General features: G+C 46.1%; 3 protein-coding genes and 1 pseudogene across 3 annotated transcripts; all 4 read right to left on the bottom strand.

Moving 5' to 3' along the window:
• Nucleotides 1-339: 339 nt before the first annotated feature.
• Nucleotides 340-10,203, bottom strand: LOC120703161 (annotated as a pseudogene).
• On the bottom strand, nt 10,204-11,256 carry LOC120701901 (pentatricopeptide repeat-containing protein At3g20730-like). Its single transcript, XM_039985706.1, has one exon. The coding sequence runs from the start codon at nt 11,254-11,256 to the stop codon at nt 10,204-10,206; it is 1,053 nt and encodes a 350-aa protein (XP_039841640.1).
• Nucleotides 11,257-11,725: 469 nt separating this feature from the next.
• LOC120701900 (pentatricopeptide repeat-containing protein At2g37320-like) lies at nt 11,726-12,521 on the bottom strand. Its single transcript, XM_039985705.1, has one exon. It carries the CDS (start codon nt 12,323-12,325, stop codon nt 11,726-11,728), a length of 600 nt encoding a protein of 199 aa, XP_039841639.1. The 5' UTR covers nt 12,326-12,521.
• A 226-nt stretch (nt 12,522-12,747) lies between these two features.
• On the bottom strand, nt 12,748-16,327 carry LOC120703159 (serine/threonine-protein phosphatase 2A activator-like). Its single transcript, XM_039987170.1, has 2 exons — nt 15,051-16,327; nt 12,748-13,232 (listed from the first exon to the last, which is right to left on the bottom strand). Exons 1-2 carry the CDS (start codon nt 16,216-16,218, stop codon nt 13,213-13,215), a joined length of 1,188 nt encoding a protein of 395 aa, XP_039843104.1. The 5' UTR covers nt 16,219-16,327; the 3' UTR covers nt 12,748-13,212.
• Nucleotides 16,328-19,435: the final 3,108 nt, after the last annotated feature.

Here is a 19,435-nt window from a genome sequence, read left to right as displayed (position 1 = left end):
TCTTCACTTTATCGCATCTAAATATTCTGTTCAATTAAATTTGGAGCTGTCGAGGAACTGTTCCCCACTGAAACCTTGTTCGACAAATATTGATCCCCTTCAATCCATAGGTATTGCAAGGGATTGAGGTGGAAATTTAGTTCATTTTCTCCAATCCATACGGATTTGGAGGAAATATGTTCATCCGAAGTCCACACAAGACCTGACTTTTTAGATGCCGCCGCGGAATCAGGCCCCTGCTTGCAAAGTTGCGATCACACGAGCAGCCAAATCATTCCCTGCTTTTTTTTCCTTCAGAAAAAGCTCATGTATACAAGCAAAACTAGCAGACATGCTCGATAAAATGGGCAATTCTCGTGTCAATTAAACGCAAACACAAGTGAGCAAAATCAGTTCGCATCAGCATTCGATTCGATCCTCTTTACGGCACGCAGCTGTTATCGGCAAAGCTAAAAGCGGACGGCGCTTCCCCACGCGTGCGCGTCCTTGAGCGTCGCCGCCAGCCAGCCGAGCCCCTCGTGCAGTCCCTCGCCGGTGAGCGCGCAGGCCCCCACCACGCGCGACGTCCGGTTCCTGAGGTCGTACAGGCCCAGGCGCTGCCCGACTTCCGGCGGTTTCATCGACCCTTTCTGCGCGCACAACAGCAAGAAGAAGAAAAATCAGAGTCTGATTCAGAGATGAGAGCTGGATCGCTATCACTATCAACGTGTCTTGTCTTGTGTGCCTCGGTTAGGTTGGATTGGATCGCTAGCTAGTTACCATGTCCTGCTTGTTGGCGAGCACGAGGATGGCGCTGTTGAGCATGAGCGGGTCCTCGACGACGGCCTGGAACTCCTCCCTGGCAACCCCAATCCGGTCCCTGTCCATCGAGTCGACCACGTATATCTGCACCGCAAATGGGGCAACAATCTTCAGCACGGCACATCGAGTCTCGTTCAGAGTTCGCAGGCAGGCAGCACTGACGACAGGCTCTGAATTTTTTAGGGAATGGTAGATCAATATAACTAGTGGGGAAAAGAGATTGGGATACCAAGGCGTCCGAGTAGCTCAGGTACTGCCTCCAGAGCGGGCGCAGCTTGTCCTGCCCTCCCACGTCCCACCAGGGTTTTCATTTCCGACCGGACCGGCCAAACCGCCGGACTCCGGTACCGGTATACCAGTCCGGTTTGGCCGGTTACCGGTCGGAACCGGTGGAATTCAAATTTGAATTCAAATTTCGCCGTTCAACCGGTTCGGACCGGTTTACCGGTCGGTTTGACTGGTAACCGGTCAAATTCAAGTTTTTTTTGTTTAAATTCAAATGCTCGCAAAGTATACTAAATGAATATTTGTATAACATGTTTTAGTCTAAATGAACTCTCCAATCCTTTTTTTACTACTTTTACATTGTATTTGTATACCTTTGTATACACGTTTTTTTTGTTTAACTTCAAATCCCCGCAAACTATACTAAACTAACGATTTTTTGAGAAAATTTGACACCATTAGATTCATCGCACCTTGAAATATTTTTAGGATTTTTTTGAGAATTTTTTATTTTTTTGAATTTAAATTTGAATTTTGAATTTGGGCCGATTTGGTACCGGTCCAAACCGGAACCGGGCCGGACCGGTTTGACCGGTAACCGGTCAAATCGGACCGATTCCCACCGGTTTGGGGAACCCTGCGTCCCACACCGTGAAGGCCACGTTCTTGTAGTAACACTCAGCTATTAATTTATTGCAATTAAGCTAGTTAAGATCATTAGTTTCGAACCTAAATAATAAATTATAAGTTAACAATCTTTTTGTCTGTCTGGCCCGACCGGTCTGACCGGTGGACACTGGGCCAACCGTTTTTTTTCTTGGGTCCATATCATTTAAACCACTCTTTTCTCTCCCAACAACTCACTCATCCTCCCCAGCTGTCTTGCACTCTTTGTTAAGAAAAAAGATCAAAGCCTCAGATTGTGCGTGGACTATAGACTTCTGAATGCCGTCACAATCAAGAACAAATATCCTCTTCCTAGAATTGATATTTTGTTTGATCAGCTATTCGGGCCCAAGATATTTTCAAAAATTGACCCCGCTCTGGTTATCATCAGATAAAAATTAGAGCTGAGGATATTCCCAAGACGGCTTTCTCCACCAGATACGGGCTTTATGAGTACCTGGTCATGTCTTTTGTGCTAACAAATGCCCCTGCTCATTTCATGTATCTCATGAACTCGGTATTCATGCCTGAGCTAGATAAGTTTGTTATGGTTTTCATTGATGACATTCTTATATATTCCAAAAATGAAGAGGAGCATGCAGATCATCTCCGCATTGTGCTTCAGCACTTGCGGGAGCACAAGCTATATGCCAAATTCAGTAAATGTGATTTCTGACTCACGGAGGTCTAATTTTTGGGCCATATCATTTCAAAAGATGGAATTTCTGTTGATCCTAGCAAGATTCGGGATGTCCTGAATTGGAAGGCTCCTACCTCCGTTCCAGAGATCCGGAGTTTTCTTGGGCTAGCAGGTTATTATCGCCGGTTTGTACCGGACTTCTCCAAAATTACTAGGCCCGTGACGGAATTGCTTAAGAAAGGGGTAAAGTTGTTTGGGACGATAAATATGAACAAGCTTTCCAGACTTTGAGAAAGTTATTGACGCCGGCCCCTGTTTTGGCTCAGCCGGACATTACTTGGTCTTTTGATGTTTATTGTGATGCATCAGGTACGAGTTTCCGCTTTGTCCTCATCCCTGTTTAACTCATCCGGTTATTAGTCGGCCCCTTGATAATTATTAAATGAAGCAGGTACGGACCTCGGCTGTATACTCATGCAAGACCAGAGGGTGATTGCTTATGCTTCCAGAGCCCTCAGGCGACATGAGGAGAATTATGCCACTCATGATCTGGAATTGGCAGCAGTGGTGCATGCCTTAAAAATTTGACGCCATTATCTTCTGGGCAATCCGATGCATATATACTCAGACCACAAGAGTCTCAAGTATATCTTTACCCAGAGTGAGCTCAACTTGCGCCAGAGGCGGTGGTTAGAATTGATCAAGGACTATGATCTGGAGATTCATTATCACCCCGGCAAGGCTAATGTCGTTGCCGATGCACTGATTCACAAGGCGAGTTGCAGCTGTGTCTCAGCTACATTCTGGAAGAAACTTTGTGCAAGAAATAGAGAAGATGAATTTGGCTATTGTATCTGAAGGCATAATTGCTAATATTACCCTTATCCCTACCCTCCGAGATCAAGTTATTGCGGCTCAGAAAAATAATATTGGCATGAAAAAGATTAGACAAAGGCTCAGAGAAAATGATCCTCGAGTGGCATGCTTCCATCTAGATGGCGAGGGTGTTTTATGGTTTAAGAACCGGTTGGTGGTACCTAAGGATTTAGAACTCCGGAAACAAATTCTTGATGAGGCTCATCTCTTTAGGTATTCTGTTCACCCGGGCAGTAACAAAATGTATCAAGATCTCATGCAGCGATTTTGGTGGATAAGGATGAAACGTGAGGTCGCCAAATATGTGTCTGAGTGCGATATCTGTCAAAGGGTCAAAGCAAGTCATCTTAGACCTGCTGGCATGCTGCAGCCTTTGGATATTCCTTCGTGGAAATGAGAGGATATTAGTATGGACTTCATTGTTGTTTTTCCTCCCATGTCAAAGGGATATTACTCTATTTGGGTTATCGTTGACCGCCTCACTAAATCCGCTCATTAAGACAAGTTATTCATCTCACCAATGTGCTGAGATATATATGGCTCAGATTGTGAGTCTTCATGGTGTATCCAAGACAATCATATCAGACAGAGGCTCACAGTTCATTGCGCATTTCTGTGAACACTTGCAGGCATCTCTGGGTACGCAGCTTATTCGCAGCTTAGCCTATCACCCACAGACCGATGGTCAAACTGAGCGAATCAATCAAATTCTGGAGGATATGCTTAGAGCTTGTGTACTCTCTTACGGCAAGAAATGGGATGAATGTCTGCCGTTAGCGGAATTTTCTTATAATAACAGTTATCAAGAGAGCATCAGAATGGCTACTTTTGAGACATTATATGGGCAGAGATGTAGAACTCCATTGAATTGGTCAGAAACCGGTGAAAGGAATGTATTCGGCCCCGATATGGTCAGTGAGGCGGAAGAACAGGTCCGGTTCATACAGGAGAATTTAAAAATAGCTCCATCCCGGCAGAAAAGCTACGCGGACAAGAAACGTCAATCAGTCTCGTTCCAAGTGAGAGATCATGTCTATTTGCGGGTATCTCCAATGAAAGGGATCCAACGGTTCGGTGTGAAGGGAAAGATCGCCCCTCGCTATGTCGGGCCTTTTCCTATCATTGAGCGGTGTGGGCCAGTGGCATACGGTCTGGAACTCCCTGCCCACTTATCTGCGGTTCATAATATATTCCATGTCTCTTAGCTCAGAAAGTGCCTCCGTGTTCCCACCAAGATTGTGGATATAGAGGAGCTACAATTGGAGCCCGATCTTATGTATCCTGAGCACCCGGTGAAAATTGTCGATTTCAAGACCCGAGTTACTCGAAATCAAACTAGCAAATTCTATAAGGTGCAATGGAGTAATCACTCCGAGCGGGAAGCTGCTTGGGAAACGGAGGAGTTTGTTCAGTCAAAATGTCCGGATTTGCTCCAAACTCACCAAAGTACCTAACTTTCCATGTATTTCCATGTTTCTTTGCAATTTAACACCTCTGTTAAATCTCGGGACGAGATTCTTTTAGGGGGTAGGATTGTAACACTCAGCTATTAATTCACTGCAATTAAGCTAATTAAGGTCATTAGTTTCGAACCTAAATAATAAACCATAAGTTTCTTTTTGTCAGTCTGGCCCGACCGGTCTGACCGGTGGACGCTGGGCCAACCGTTTTTTTCTTGGGCCCACATCATTTAAACCACTCTTCTCTCTCTCCCAACAACTCACTCATCCTCCCCAGCCCTCTCACTCACCTTCCCCGAGCTCACCCCTCTCCCCAAGCCCTAGAGTCCCAAATCCTCACCCCAACTTGATTCCAAGGCCGGGAAAGAAATCAAATCGGCGTGGGATGTGTTCCTCTCCACGATTCCCTCCCTGGGGTGCCTGGGATTCAAGTTCTTGTGCACAAAGGAGCTCACTCAAGGTATAAACGCTTGTGTTGGCCGATCTCCTTTTCTAGATAGTTTTAGGTGATTTCCTCTGGTCAAAAACCTCTAAATCTATATCTGAACTAGTGCCTAGAAGGGTTTAAAGATTTGTGGATGATTTTCGCCGCGCCAAGGATTCCAGCTTTTGGTCTGGGTTGGACCGGTCTGACCGGTCGGAGGGACTGGTCTGACCGGTAGGGGTCCGGACAGTCCGGCCATGTGTTCGGATACTCCGGGTTTATGGTAGTTTGGACATTCCGGGTTTAGGTCCGGATTCTCCGGACTTGGGAGTCCGGATGCTCCGAGAATACGTCCGAATACTCCGAATTTTTGGTCTCGAGTCGCACACAGGCCAGACCGGTCTGACCGGTGCTAGCAGGGCTGAGAGAGTTCAATTAGGGTTAGTTGGTACAATTGGATAGAAATTAATTTGGTTGTTGATTACTTGTAATTTTTGGAAGTCATGCATGCATTCTCTCATATCATATGCATATGCATACGTGTAGCAGCCGCAGCGGAGGAGGTGATATACGAGGTGGTTGCGGAGCCCCCGGAGCCATTAGAGCAAGCCCAGCAGGAGGAGAGGCGTGAGAACCAGGCCTAGGGCCTAGTGGACCCCGGTGTTGAGCAGCAGACGCAAGGCAAGTCCCGGTGCACATCCTATTCTTTCAAATTTATGACACCTAAATATGTCTCTATTACTTTTGTATTAGATTTAGGAATTATTTGGAACCCTAGTTGCATGATCCCTAGGTTCCCTTGAGTTATACTAGTATGTATAGGACGATAGAAGTGCTATGCTTAATGGTTCTCGGTAGAAGACGAGTGATCTCTGGTCACTCGCGAGAAATAGGATGATTAGAAGTCGAGTACTTTCCGGTTACTCGTGAGATACAAGATATATTAATATTTCAGTATATGAGTTGTTTAATTTGATATGTAATGAATGGAGAATTGAGACCGGACAGGAATGATGAGGATATGTAGGTATGGCAGCAGGACAGGGTTTCTGGGTGTCTTAGTTCTGTCTGAGTCGGTTAAGGACCGTACCGTTGTTGGCCCTGCTGATCATGTTTGAATTGTACTAACCGCATACCGGGAGTAGGAGGTAGTCAAAACCGGTAAGCCGAGTACTGCTTTGCTTCAAAAGTACAGGAACCCACACCCAACTCCTAGGGCGAGTCGAGTGGCCGCGGAGAAAGGGGTCGTATATGTTTACTTTTGGTGGTCTCACGTAGGGCTCGGCTGACTATATGTCGTTGGGCTGGTTCCTGTAGTTCGAGGCGGGGAGGGGAAAGGTTGGTGCGTGGGGTCCGATGGGGCTTTTGCGTGCCGTGTTGGTTAGGTCCACCTTGCAAGGTTAAATCGAATCGAATCGCCGTCAGTCGCTCTCGGATATGAGCACCTTGATCACTGTGTCGCATCGTAGTGTTATGACGAGATGATGAGTATATTTATATACATATGATGATGAACACCTTGAATTATTGTTGATTGGACCACCATGTTTGCTATAATTGATTCATGCAAATATTAGAATAGAGTTAATTTGCATAGAATCTGGGGCTAAAATACTGAAAGTAAGAAATTACTTTAGTCGCTTTTCTCTAAAATAACCACCAGCTAAAAGCCTTGCATGTCTAGATATGTGGGCTAAGTTATACCCACTGGTCGGGTAAGTCTTGCTGAGTATTAGTTGCTCAGGGTTTGTTGCTACCCAAATTATTTCAGGAGCCCAGGACGTTGACTTCTGCCCCTGCTGTGCCAAGTTCATCTGCCGCAGTGCAGAGGGGTGGAAGGTGGATGAGCGAGACCCCTAGACTTGGCTGATGGCGGGCTGCACGCTTGCAGGCTGAGCGTGCAGCCTCTCTGTTTTGTTGCGACCGGTCTGACCAGTAGTCCTCGGCCTGTCTGGCCAGTGTGGCTAACCGGTCTGACCGGTGGTGTTATGCTGTCAGTGGGCAGCAGTGTAGTGTAGTCGTTGTTTGTGTGTAAATTCTAGTTGATAGTTGTAACACTTGTAATTTATATTTGTATTTGAACAAGGTTTATAAAATTATTGTAGTTGAACTCTTTTGTAAAAGTGATGGTTATTTCTATTATTGTCGTGTTGTTGTATTTTGAAGTATTCGTCGTGCTTGTACCATCTGCGTCCGCCTTCGTGTGGGACTTCCGGTATTGTTTCAATCGGGCCGTGGGTTAAGAAAGGATCGCCAAATTAAACCATTAAACTAATGCGCCTGATGTGCTCAAATAATGGCCATTATGCTTAATTTAGAGTTTTAATTTGGCGGTTACGTCACACTTGTGCTCCACTTTCTCCACGTCGAAACCTGGAGGAGCAACCGACATTTTCGTCAACTCGCGACGCCTCTCCATGCTCGCAGCGCTGCTCCCGGCATCTAGCTACAGCAATCTACCGATCGTCGGCACCGTCGACAGCACTTCGCCGACGTGCAGCCGGTACAGGATCTGTCGTCTTGCCGGCGGCGTCCAGCCCGAGCATCACAACCTACATTGGCAACAGGACAAGGGAGGGGGAGAACAGCCGAGAAAGGAGTCAGAGCCACAAGTAGAGCTTAATCACAGTGCCCGTCTGCAGCAATGGCGATGGCGTATTGGCGTGTTGTTTGTTACCTTCACTTCTTTATGACAGGAATTGTCGAAGAAGAGCTTCATCATCAGAGACTGGCCCATGCTCGTGTCAGTGCTGTATTGCCCTGCGCCGGATCCCGCCGTCTTCTTCCTCGCTCCTCCCTCTTCCTGCGTCCCTGCACGCAGAGTTCAGAGCCCTTTTTGCGCCGCTTGCGTTGCTGCTCTCATTCTAGCTGCTTTATTTGCTCGATTTTTATTGGTCCTCACGGATGATTTGATGAACGTGGAGTTGTCGTGCGGTTACTTGCCGTTGAGGGGGATCGACGGTGGTGTTCATGCTGTCCATGACGCCGGCCTGTTTTCGATGGCAATGGCATCCCGTCGGTGTTTGACTTACCGACGGAGGATGAGAATCTGCAGTTGGTTCGACATGGGAGCACGAAGGAACACACCGATTGCTGTGCTCCACGGCAGATGGCAGTATGGCACCGAGTCACCGACGGTGTTGTCAGCTCTAGCTTTCTTCGAATTTGATGGCTACCAGGTGTCCGGCTGTCTGCCACGGAGATTCGCATGCATCAGCCAGAGAACAGAGTTGAGTGATGTATGTCCAAACGAAACTATTATGATTTATAGGACCCAGCCAACAAGTCAACAAGCCAGTCGTTTTAGTATAGTGGCGAGTATTCCTGCATTGCAGGAATAGCAGCCCCTGTACTTTATTAGTTCGGAGAGATTTGAACAATTTAGGGTTAATGGTGTAAATTTTTTTCCCGCATTGTATTCTTATTACGCAATCAAGCTACCACCTAATCAAAGGGTGATGTAGTACTTCAGCTATAGCAGCCCCTGTACTTTATTAGTTCGGAGAGATTTGAACAATTTAGGGTTAATGGTTTAGAATTAGGGTTTAGCAGCCCCTAAACCCTAATCCTGCACTGCAACTCCTAACCACCATTAACACTGAGAAGTTAGTTCGTGCAGAATAATCCATATATATAAAGCTGAATCCCTAGATCCTTTTGCGCTCATAAAAATTACAGTGTGAATAACTGAATAAGTTCTGAATGGTCCGGTTCCTCCGCCTGGTCACAACAGCGTCATAAAACCCTCGTGGGGAGAGGAATTATCCCCTTCACCGGCGTCATCCGGTTCATCTGCTTAATTAGAGCAGAACAGCACAAGCCAAGGCTCTCCGTACTGGTGCACAAGACAAGAAAGACTCTGCTAGTAGTTGAACTCTCATCACTGCAAGCAACATGAGGCAGTATTGGTAAAATGAGGAAATTCAAACCTTTACCACCATTGTCAGCCTTTCACCTAATTTCGTGCCTGTTTCCACAAAATATTAACCTTTCTCACTTAAAGAACAAACCACGATTAATGACTAGTTTTGCTACTTCTTACCAGGATATTAACCTTTCTTACTTAAAGAACAAACCACAATTAATGACTAGTTCTGCTACTTCTTACCAGGAAAAGAGCCTCCCCTGCCACCAGATCTTGGATATCATCCAGGATGCCAGCACTAAACAAGAACCCAGCTTGTGCTTGACATGGCCAATTGTGCCAATTGCCGATGTCTCACAAGCTGAGGCTAGGTGTCGATTCCTTTTCAGATGGTGATCATGGTGAGCCATTCAGCAGAATAAAAGTGTGGCAGACCCTGCATAGCACAATCAGTTCAGCAAAATGCAGTCTTTGTTATGACACTACCAATGCAGTTAAAAGCTCTCTGATTACTGTGTATTTATATCCTACAAACAAACTGAACCCTCAACAGTAAACAGAAAATATGAGATTTCCATGTCATTCAAACCATTTTAAACCTTGAATTTCTATCTGGTAGTAAACATTCTTGAATTTAAATAAAAAAAATCTTGATCACTCTAGAAGACAACAGATCTAGAATGCAGGCCCTGAATGGCTCTTGGTCAAATAATTGTTCTTAGTTTCCAAAGAGTAATAGAAACCTATGCAGATAACTTGACAAAAAAAAGTAAAGGGAACACAGGTCCATAATGATGTAAGACTAGATAGACTGACAAAGAAGTTTGTGAACACTGTAGACGATTTAGGATTCAACGATGCAAATCACAAACTAAACCAACAGTTGCAATATAGGCATTCAAAGGAACCTAAACAAGTAAACATCAGGCATGGCATAACAAACAAACTGCACGGCAGTTTTATTACAGAGTACAGAATGTGCTTACCATTGACCAATATGATGGCTGCTGATAAGTCACAAGTTCCCTATTGTTTAACTGAAATGGCAAGCATTCATAAGTTCAGAGTTGAGGACGCTCATGTTTGTATGGCCTCATGTTTTTTTCTCTCTCAAATATGTATGGCCTCATGTTCACCTGAGCTCCTGAACAATTAAGGTGATTCAGATTTCAGCATCGTCTTTTGCATTTATAATAGACAGATAACCATCACCTAGGAAATTTTGTCTCCATCAACCATAACCTTCTCATATGACACTGCAACCAACTTCTTTTCCACTGGATGTTTCGGCCAATAATTTTCTGGTTCTCTGAGCATTTTCCCATAGACATGATTCTGCATACACATTTGCAAGAACAGCATAGTTTACAGAGCTCTCAGGATCTATACTGAAAAGATTCTTGGCTGCAGTTTCTCCAAGAGGCACATTTCCATGTATTTTACAAGCTCCAAGCATGGCACCATACATTGATGAGCTGGGTTCAGCGTTCATCTTCTGAACAAGCTTCCATGCATCTTCCAACTGACCTCCACGAGCAAGAAGGTCAATAGCAGAGCTATAATGCTCCGCTCTTGGATTGATACCATACTTGCTCATCATGGAAGTGAAATACTCTATCCCTTTGTTCATAAGACCAGAGTGACTACAAGCAGACAGAAGAGCAAGGAATGTCACATCATTTGGCTTTACACCATCCTCCGCCATCCTGTCAAAAAGGGTCACAGCATCTTCTCCGAAACCATTTTTCCCACAGGCAGTAATAAGTGAAGTCCAAGAAATCACATTTCGGTGGGGCATTTCATCAAAAGCACGCCTAGCATCGGCAAATTCACCAGCTTTCGCGTACATGTCAACTAGAGCATTGTCCAATGCTGCATCACCCATAGGTTGCTTCTTGCTCATATAAGCATGAACTTGTGTCCCAAATTTTATTGATGCTGTATTAGCACAAATAGCAAGCAAAGAACTTAACAGAACACCATCGATTTTTAAACCCTTACGGTGAATCTTACAGAAGAGCTTTATTGCATCTTCGCTGTGGTTTCTATCCATAGAGTACCCAATGATCAGTGCAGTAGATGAAACGAGGTCTGGTTCACACATGGAGTCATATATCACCCTTGCACTGCTCAAACTCTGACATTTTGCATAAGAATCAATAAGTGACGCAGTAACAATCTTGCCATCCGGATAACCCAGCTTGATGATGCAAGTGTGTATTAGCTCCACGTTGGAGAGCACACTCACTGCTCCACAAGCCTTTAAAGCACTTCCAAATGTGAAATGGTCAGGCAGCATCGCTGTCAGATTATTGATGTGAGTGATTGGCAATGTAAATTTAAACAAAAAGGGAATGTATCACATTATCGAATGAGAAACAAGAAGGAAAAACAGCACGATAAAGAAATTAAAGTGGACTGAAGAGATTGGAGAGGAGCCATTGAAAACAATTAACATACATCTAGGCACCAATGTTCCCACATAAAGAAATGTGCCATTTATCACTGAGCAGTATCAGTTATTCCATTTAGTCTACTTGAATGAGAGAAGAAATGTTGCATTTCCAGAACTTTGTTTGTTATATTAGTGTATCACCTTTTCTTTTTCACTAGAACTATTGAACTAGATGATCTACTCTAGTCATATGCTAAGGGTACAAGGGGACGTGTGGACTTGAGGTGCATAGGATAAGCAAAATATTTCATTAGTGAAAAGAAAGATGTTTAACATACCATCTCTCAGCATTGACGAGAACAATCCAAGCGCATCACTGTAATGACTGCGCTCCACAAACCCCCTGATGAGGGCATTCCAAGACACCACGTCCTTCCTCTCCATCTCCGCAAACAGCCGACTCGCATCCGCCACCAACCCGCACCGCAGGTGCACATCCATGAGCGCGCTCTGCACAAACATGTCCCCCGCGAACCTCCCTTTGGCCGCGCACGCGTGCACCTGCTCCCCGCTCCGCGGGCACCGGGCACCGGGCACCCGCGCACGCGCTGGCAGCGCTCCCGAACGTGAACTGGTTCGGCCGGGTGCCGGACCGCAGCATGAGCGCGAACAGCTTCAGCGCCTCCCGGGGCCGCCCGTTCTTGGCGTACGCGGAGACCATGGCCGTCCAGGACACCACGCTCCGGTGCGGCATCCCGTCGAACACACTGCGGGCGGCCGCGACGTCGCCGAAGTGGTAGTAGAAGATAACGAGCTTGGTGCTGAGGTGGAGGTCCGGCGGCGAGGCGGAGGGCGCGATGACTGTCCGGTGGTGCACGGACTTGCCTTGCCGGAAGGCGTTGGATCCGATGCAGCTCTGGAGCAGGGAGGAGTAGAGCGCGGCGGCGGATTTCGGGCCATTGACAGGGGTCATTGCGACGCGCGTTATTCGACACCCACGGATCTATCGCATCCTGCCGGTGTTGAGGTCGTGCGGGAAGCAGGACCGGGGGAAGGTAGTGGCCTAGTAGGAGAAGGTTGCCGCAGTTGAGGTAGACGGCGCCACGGCGGCGCTGGTGGCGGGTTTGTTCGTTTGTCAGTTTCAGCTTCGACTTTCGAGCTGGTTTCAGTTTGAAGCTGGGTTTTTCACTTTTTCCAACTTTTTTTTAAAAAAAGTAGGTTTTTCCAAGTAGCAAAATGTGCAATAGCGATGTTTTTTCATTTTCTTCAAAAAAATGATGATCCTCAACATTAATGCGAAGCTATTCATGACAAATTTCAAAATGATAAAATGCCATACATTAGATTTTTTTTCTTTTTCTTCGACTTGTTAAAGTGAACTTACTTGTGAGATCATTGAGATGCCAAGGACCATGAATTCAGCAAGGGCAATTAAAGTCTGAAGACAACAGCATTCAAGGTAAGTCACAGTGCAAACCCACTACAAGCGGCAGCACCTTCAGGCTACAAGCAATACTGATTCTTATACCCAAAAAAAAAGAAGAGAAAACTGCTCCACTGCTCTAGTCATCTCATCTACATACATCAAAAGCCTCAATACAAGGTGTTTATTCAGCAGCTACAAGCAATGCAAGCTGAGCAGGAAGGGGCAAGTTCCCAGAATTTGAAGCACGAAAACAGCAGTGAGATGCAAGCTGCAAACATACAGAAAGCCCATTCCTCATAACGGAAAATGACCCTCATTCCTCATAGACGGAAAATGACCCTCTATAGGTCTTTCTTCTACACACTCTGAGCAGCACCACTGTACAACCAGTCCTCGCATCACACAGGAGTTCTCATAGATCATGGTGAGCTTCTTTAGATGGAATTAGTCCTCCCTGAAAAAATGGAGCACAGAATTCATCAGCAGGTCTGATGAAAAGTGCAGGAAACAGTACGCACCAAGGTCTGTATCATGCATCGCTAACCATGGTTTCATTTAGTACCAACAGATGAAATAACGTGTATCGGCTGCTATAACCCAAGCAATGGGGGTATGTTGCGAACTGATTTATTGCACTTAAGGGTGTTTTGGATGAAAGAAACCCTTGTTGGATTTATACATTTAGTCCAAAAGTAGTGCTAAATCCCCCCGAACTCTTCTTCTCGAGTTAGAGCAGTGTAAAACCCAGGGAAAAGTTTTTGAAGGTACTGTTCTTGGGTACCTATGCAATTGTGTTTTCGTATGACACAAAGCACATACCCTTGGCTATTTGCTCTATTGCATTAAATAGATGCTGCTTCAGACTTTGCTGGTCAAGGATAAAAGTATAAAACAACAAAATTTATGATGCTTCTGTGACGTGGGCAATGTAGCATGCTGGAAAACTGGGTAAAGAGTGTTTAGACAAACTTTTCAAACTGGATTCATGTACATACTTTGTATCCGCGACTTAAAACAAAGCTGAACCATGCAGAATGAGGCAGCGGTGCCTTATTCCATTCTCTGAACCAAAATGTGCAATGGTACAAAAGGACAACCTCATACAAGTGATCAAGACAATAGAATACTAGAAAGCCAAGAGCACGTAGAGTAAAAAAAAAAAAAGAATTAAAAATAGCGATAAAATAGTTCGCTGATTTTTTTAGTTCATGTTTCAGAAACAATATGAAGGAAAAATGTAGTACATTGGCATCAAAAACCAGAAAAAATGCTAGAAAAATTCCTATAACTTAAGCATCAACTAATAAATTGAATGTAGATGATCTTTGCAGTAATGGTCTAAAGCAAATATGACTATTTTGGACATTTGAACTCTAATAGAACAAAATGGGTGACCTACTAGCTAGGGAAATCATGGATCCCACCAAGGACTGGAAAGAACTATTCGATGATTCAATGGTATGCTATGTTAGTTGATTTAGCATCACAACATTCCAAAAATATCTTCAAGCGTATTATCTGTTCATGCTAGGGACAGATAACTATATTCCAGTAAATCGAATTCAATTTAATCTCACTAATTCTGCTTACATACATAACAACATTCAAGTATTTTATCCAAAGACTGTTTAATCGCAACTTTTCTGTCCATAACCTTACTTGGGTCTGAACTGGTCTGCTCTTCTAATCTACTCTTCTAATTGGCACTCAACACTACCCAACTGGTTATTAGTCACATAGAGGAAATGGGGTTCTACAACAATGATTAGAGATACCATGGAAATGGGAAAGAGATGATTTTGGAAAACTAAAGTAAGTAAGTGACCATTTCGGGTCATCTCCCTCAGACAGCATTTATCATACAAAACATCTGAAAACACAACTATTTGGCCATGGATCTGCAAATCATTAAAAGTTAGCATATCAGGCAAAACAGGCTACAGGATCAGGAATTCAGGATCATCATAGAATTTTCCTGAATTCCATAAATGCAAAGAAAACAAGCAACCTGCATTTTCTTTCCAAGAAATAATGTATCCATAGGTTCCAGTTGATAAAAATGACATCCCCCCATTTTCCTTTTTCATATGGTTATCGATCATATGAATCCTATGTCAAACCTTGTCTAGAAACAAAACTGAATTAGTCACTGACAATTCAGCGGGTTTCTCAGCCATTACCTACAGTAGAAGCTCTTGTTCTAAGTTGGAACTAACAAGATCAATTCATGGGTACCAAATACATGAGGGGGGAAAATAGGGCTAAGACTCACACCATTTGATTAGCGAACCAAAGAGAAAATGCTGCATGATCGGCACTTTCTCAAGCACCTCAGCCTTGTACATCTTGAGCAGCCCACTATTCACCTTCTTCCAATTGGGCACGCCACTGATATCATCCAACATCGGTGAATGCTCTGCGAAGGGCCCCTTCTTTATCTTCTTCACATACGCGACACATGCCAGGTACATGTACTCCTTGGAGAAGTTCTCCAAAATATCTGGGTTGTGAATCGACTTGGGCTTCATGTACTTGTGATCGATAAGCTGCGCAGCCCCAAATATGAAGGGCAGGAAGTGGAAATCATCAAGGCCCCAGACGCCATGGGAGCCCGCAGGCTCCAGCTGGTACGTGTCCTGCAGCGTACGCATGAGGTTGAGGTAGGCTGCGAAGACGCGCATCACGACGGCTGGGTAGTCGGGCTCGGTGATGAGCCCGAGCCTGGCGAGGCAGTAGAGGAAGGCGGCGAAGTTGGTCTCGTGCCCCGTCCCGTAGTCGATGCGGGTGGCGTTGCCGAAGGAGTCGAGGAGGTACGGCGCGAGCTCGACCTCGGCGCCGGCGAGGTCCGCGGGGGACGCGGCGGTGGACGTGATCCGCGCGATCAGGTCGCCGGCGGAGTCGGTGAGCTTCTCGTGCCAGAGGCGGAAGGCCGGGTTCCCGTAGCGGGAGTTGTGCGGGAGCGGCGGGGTGGACGCGACGAGCGCCGTGAGGGCGGAGATGAGGTCGAGGAGCGCGGAGACGGCGGCGGACGGCGGAGCCGGGAGCGGGTCCGAGAGCTTGCGGCCGTGGACGGAGGCGGATAGCGCGGCGACGAAGCCGAGGAAGTGGCGGCCGTGGAGGGAGGCGTGGAAGCGGGCGATGTCGTCGGGGGAGGCGATCCGCTTGGTGGGGGTCTGGAAGGCGTGGGGCGGCGCGGCCGGGGGCACGGGCAGGGGCTGCGGGACTGGGGAGAGGACGATGGCGGAGGTGTTGGTGGGCGCGTTGATGGCCGGGAGGCGGATCGGGCGGTACGCCGGCGGCGGGGAGTCGGAGGTCCCCGACCAGGAGGCCGGGGTCGGAGCCGTGGTGGGCGCGCCGCAGGAGCGGCAGAGCGGGGTGTGCGCGTGGTCGTGGTGGGCGGAGGCGGAGGCGGAGGTGGGGAACGAACCGGGGTTGGACATGGCTACCGTGCCCGTGCCGGTGGCGATGCGGCGGCGGCGGCTGTGGTGGCGTGCGGGGATCGGAGAGGCGGAGAGGCGAGTTGATCGGAGAGGCGGAGAGGCGGCTGTGGTGCCTCTGTCCTGGGCGTGTGGATCGGCAAGTTGTAGTGGGTCACTGATGAGAGGTGTCGCGAAGTAGCCGAAATGGTTGAGTTGAATGGGCCGGCCGACTAGGAGAATTTAGCCCGACTGATGGGCCTCGGCATATGGATTTGTTAGGTTTCTGGGCCGCAATATTGGGCCTTCTCTATGTTTTTGTTAATCGGTCCTTCGTCATATGGGGTAGCAACTCCAGCAGGGCTTCTAAATTTGAGTGAGCAAATATCTATTTAGAAATTTGAGTGAGCAAATGTCTATTTAGAAGCACACTTCTAAATTTTATTCACCCAAATATGAGTCTCCACTCCAACAGGCTGAGTAAATTGGACTTCTATAGAGGGTCCATAGTTGGCAGTCAAATAGAGGGCCACCAAATTTGGGAAGTGGGGGAAGAAATTTGGAAAACCTACCAAAATGGCAGTCCATTTGGAAGGCCTACTGGAGATTAATTTTTTGCACACACAGAGCAAATATAGAGATGGCAACACATTTAGTAGCCCTACTGGAGTTGCTCTAAGCGGGAAGGATCAAGCATCTGACTGACTATAGTTGTTTATTTGTTATTACCCCTCAAAAAAATATAGTTGTTTGTGACGACGTGGAAGATAGGGATTTTATTTTCTTTCAATCTAAAACGTCTTTTATGAAGGGCTTCAATGTAAAACATTTACATCCATGAAAAAAAAAGTTGTTTGTGACGACGAGAACATCTGACTGCTTCATTTATTATATTTCATACTATATGTAGGTGTTGACAGCCAAATTTGTCATCTGCTGAGGTCGACCGGTCTGACCGGTCGGGCCGACTGGTCAGACCGGTCAGGTCTGTACAGTCCGAGTAGAATTACATTTTTTGTAAAGAGTTCTCATGTAATCCTACTCGTGAAGGGGTACGTCTTCCCCGGCCTATAAATATAAAGCCTAAGGCCGATTGAGGTTATTCCCAATCGAATCAATACAAAAATCGCATTACTTTTATCTCTCAAACCCGAGCCTTTTCCAACCCTAGATTGCTTTCTTCCTTCGTCCCGGCGGCGTTTGAAGACGTTCTGAGTGGCCTGCCGACCTCAGAGCAACCCTACGATCACGAGCTCCGACGGGGTCCCTCCCGAGCTCGCTGTTCTAGGTTTCCAGCGAGTCCCTGCTTGCACCGGTCAGACCGGTCGACGGTACCGGTCAGACCGGTCCGCCCAGGGTTTCGCGGGTGTTGATCGTTTTGACGATCGTTCGTGCGTTCTAGCGCATTCGAGTGCGTTGGCGCGATTCTGTGTCAACATACTTTTTGGCGACTCCGCTGGGGATAGATTAATCTGGTTTTAAAACCGATCTGATCTACTCCCTGAAGAAGATGGGCTCTTCAGAAATCAACAAGGAAAACATCATCACGGCTACCATGGAGGAGCTCACCGAGGAGGACGCAAGGCCTACCTTCTTGTGGAGGAGCACGTCAAGGCACAATTCTTGAAGGGCTTCAAGAAGGATCGTGGTGGCCTCGTCAAAAGGGTGGATGAGTTCGTGCTGCCGTCTCTCAAGCTTAACCAGGATAAGATTGAAGATATCCCCAATGTAAGCCTTTCTCCATCTGATATGTTTGATAGGATGTCATCTTTAATGGATAAGAAGATTATTGTTGCACAAGCTGCCACAGGTGACATGTTAGTTAAATTGAGTACTGATGTTGATGCGCTTAAAGGTAAACAACCTATGTCAGATCCTAACTCATCAGATCCGAGTTCGGCTACCCCTGAGTTCACATCTGAACCACTTTATGGTATGCCGCCGAACTCGTTTTTAGGGCAAACCCCGCCACCATCGACCGTGCACACAGCACCGGTCGGACCGGTCCCACAGACCGGTCAGACCGGTACGACCGGTCAGACCGGTTACCAGACCGGTCAGACCGGTTACTCAGTGCCGTTGCCAACGCCTCTCGAGACAATTCCAGGTTCGGCTGCCTCTAGCCGAACTAATGAATTGTCACTTTATACACCGCCCCGCACTACTGCTGTAGCGGGAGTATCACAGGAATCTGGACCTAATCAAGGACTGATCCCAACTTCATTACAGACAATGGCGCATGGACATCCTAATGCACATCGGTTTTTTGAGTTCTATACCAGCCAGCACTATCAAGCCGATCTTCTTAAGTTCAAAGAGGATCTGGCAAATGCGATTAAGAATAAGCTTGGGGTGGATATGGGTACTACACGTTTATTTCAAAAACCTTACCCCGTTTAGTTTGATTTCACTCCTTTTCCTGCTGGTTGGCGTATTCCTGAGTTTACTAAATTTAATGGTGATGATTCTCGTACAACTTGGGAACACGTTAGTCAATATGTATTGCAGTTAGGGGAAGCTGGTTTTAATGATGCTTTACGTGTGCGTTTATTTTCTTTATCTTTGACTGGAACAGCTTTCTCTTGGTTTTCTTCACTTGCTCCTAACTCTATTCGCAATTGGGCTCAATTGGAGCGTAAATTTCATGATCACTTCTTTAGTGGGGAAACGATAGCGAAATTGTTGGATTTAACATCGATTAGGCAAGGACGTGATGAATCTTCTTCGGATTATTTCAAAAGATTTAAAGAGATTAAAAATCGGTGTTTTAGTTTGACAATTTCTGAAAAAGATTTGGCGGATTTGGCATTTAATGGTTTACATTCTTATTTGAAAGAGAAACTTGAGGGCTTTGAATATCATACCGTGAATTTCTTGCAAGTCAAAGTCATGGGTTTAGAATTTAAACTTAAAAATGCCAAAGATACTTTCAAGCCTCATCGGTCCAACACACACATTCTTGATCATGATTCGGATGGTTCGGACGATGATAGTAAGGAAGTATATGCCGCCGAATTTGTTTGGCCATCAAAGGCCAAACCCGGTTCGGTTCCGTCTCTCAAGCCGATTCAAAAGAATCGGCAGGAGGAGCCGAAGTTTACTTTTGATGTTTCTAAGTGTGATCGGATTTTTGATGAATTGCTTAAGAATGGTAACATCCGATTATCGCATGCTATTCCATCTCCCGACGAGCTTAAACGACATGCATATTGTAAGTGGCATAACTCTACATCTCATGCTA

This window comes from Panicum virgatum, chromosome 4K, assembly GCF_016808335.1.
Source record: "Panicum virgatum strain AP13 chromosome 4K, P.virgatum_v5, whole genome shotgun sequence".
In the NCBI taxonomy this organism is placed as follows: domain Eukaryota; kingdom Viridiplantae; phylum Streptophyta; class Magnoliopsida; order Poales; family Poaceae; genus Panicum; species Panicum virgatum.
This window is presented reverse-complemented; position numbering and strand designations above follow the sequence as displayed.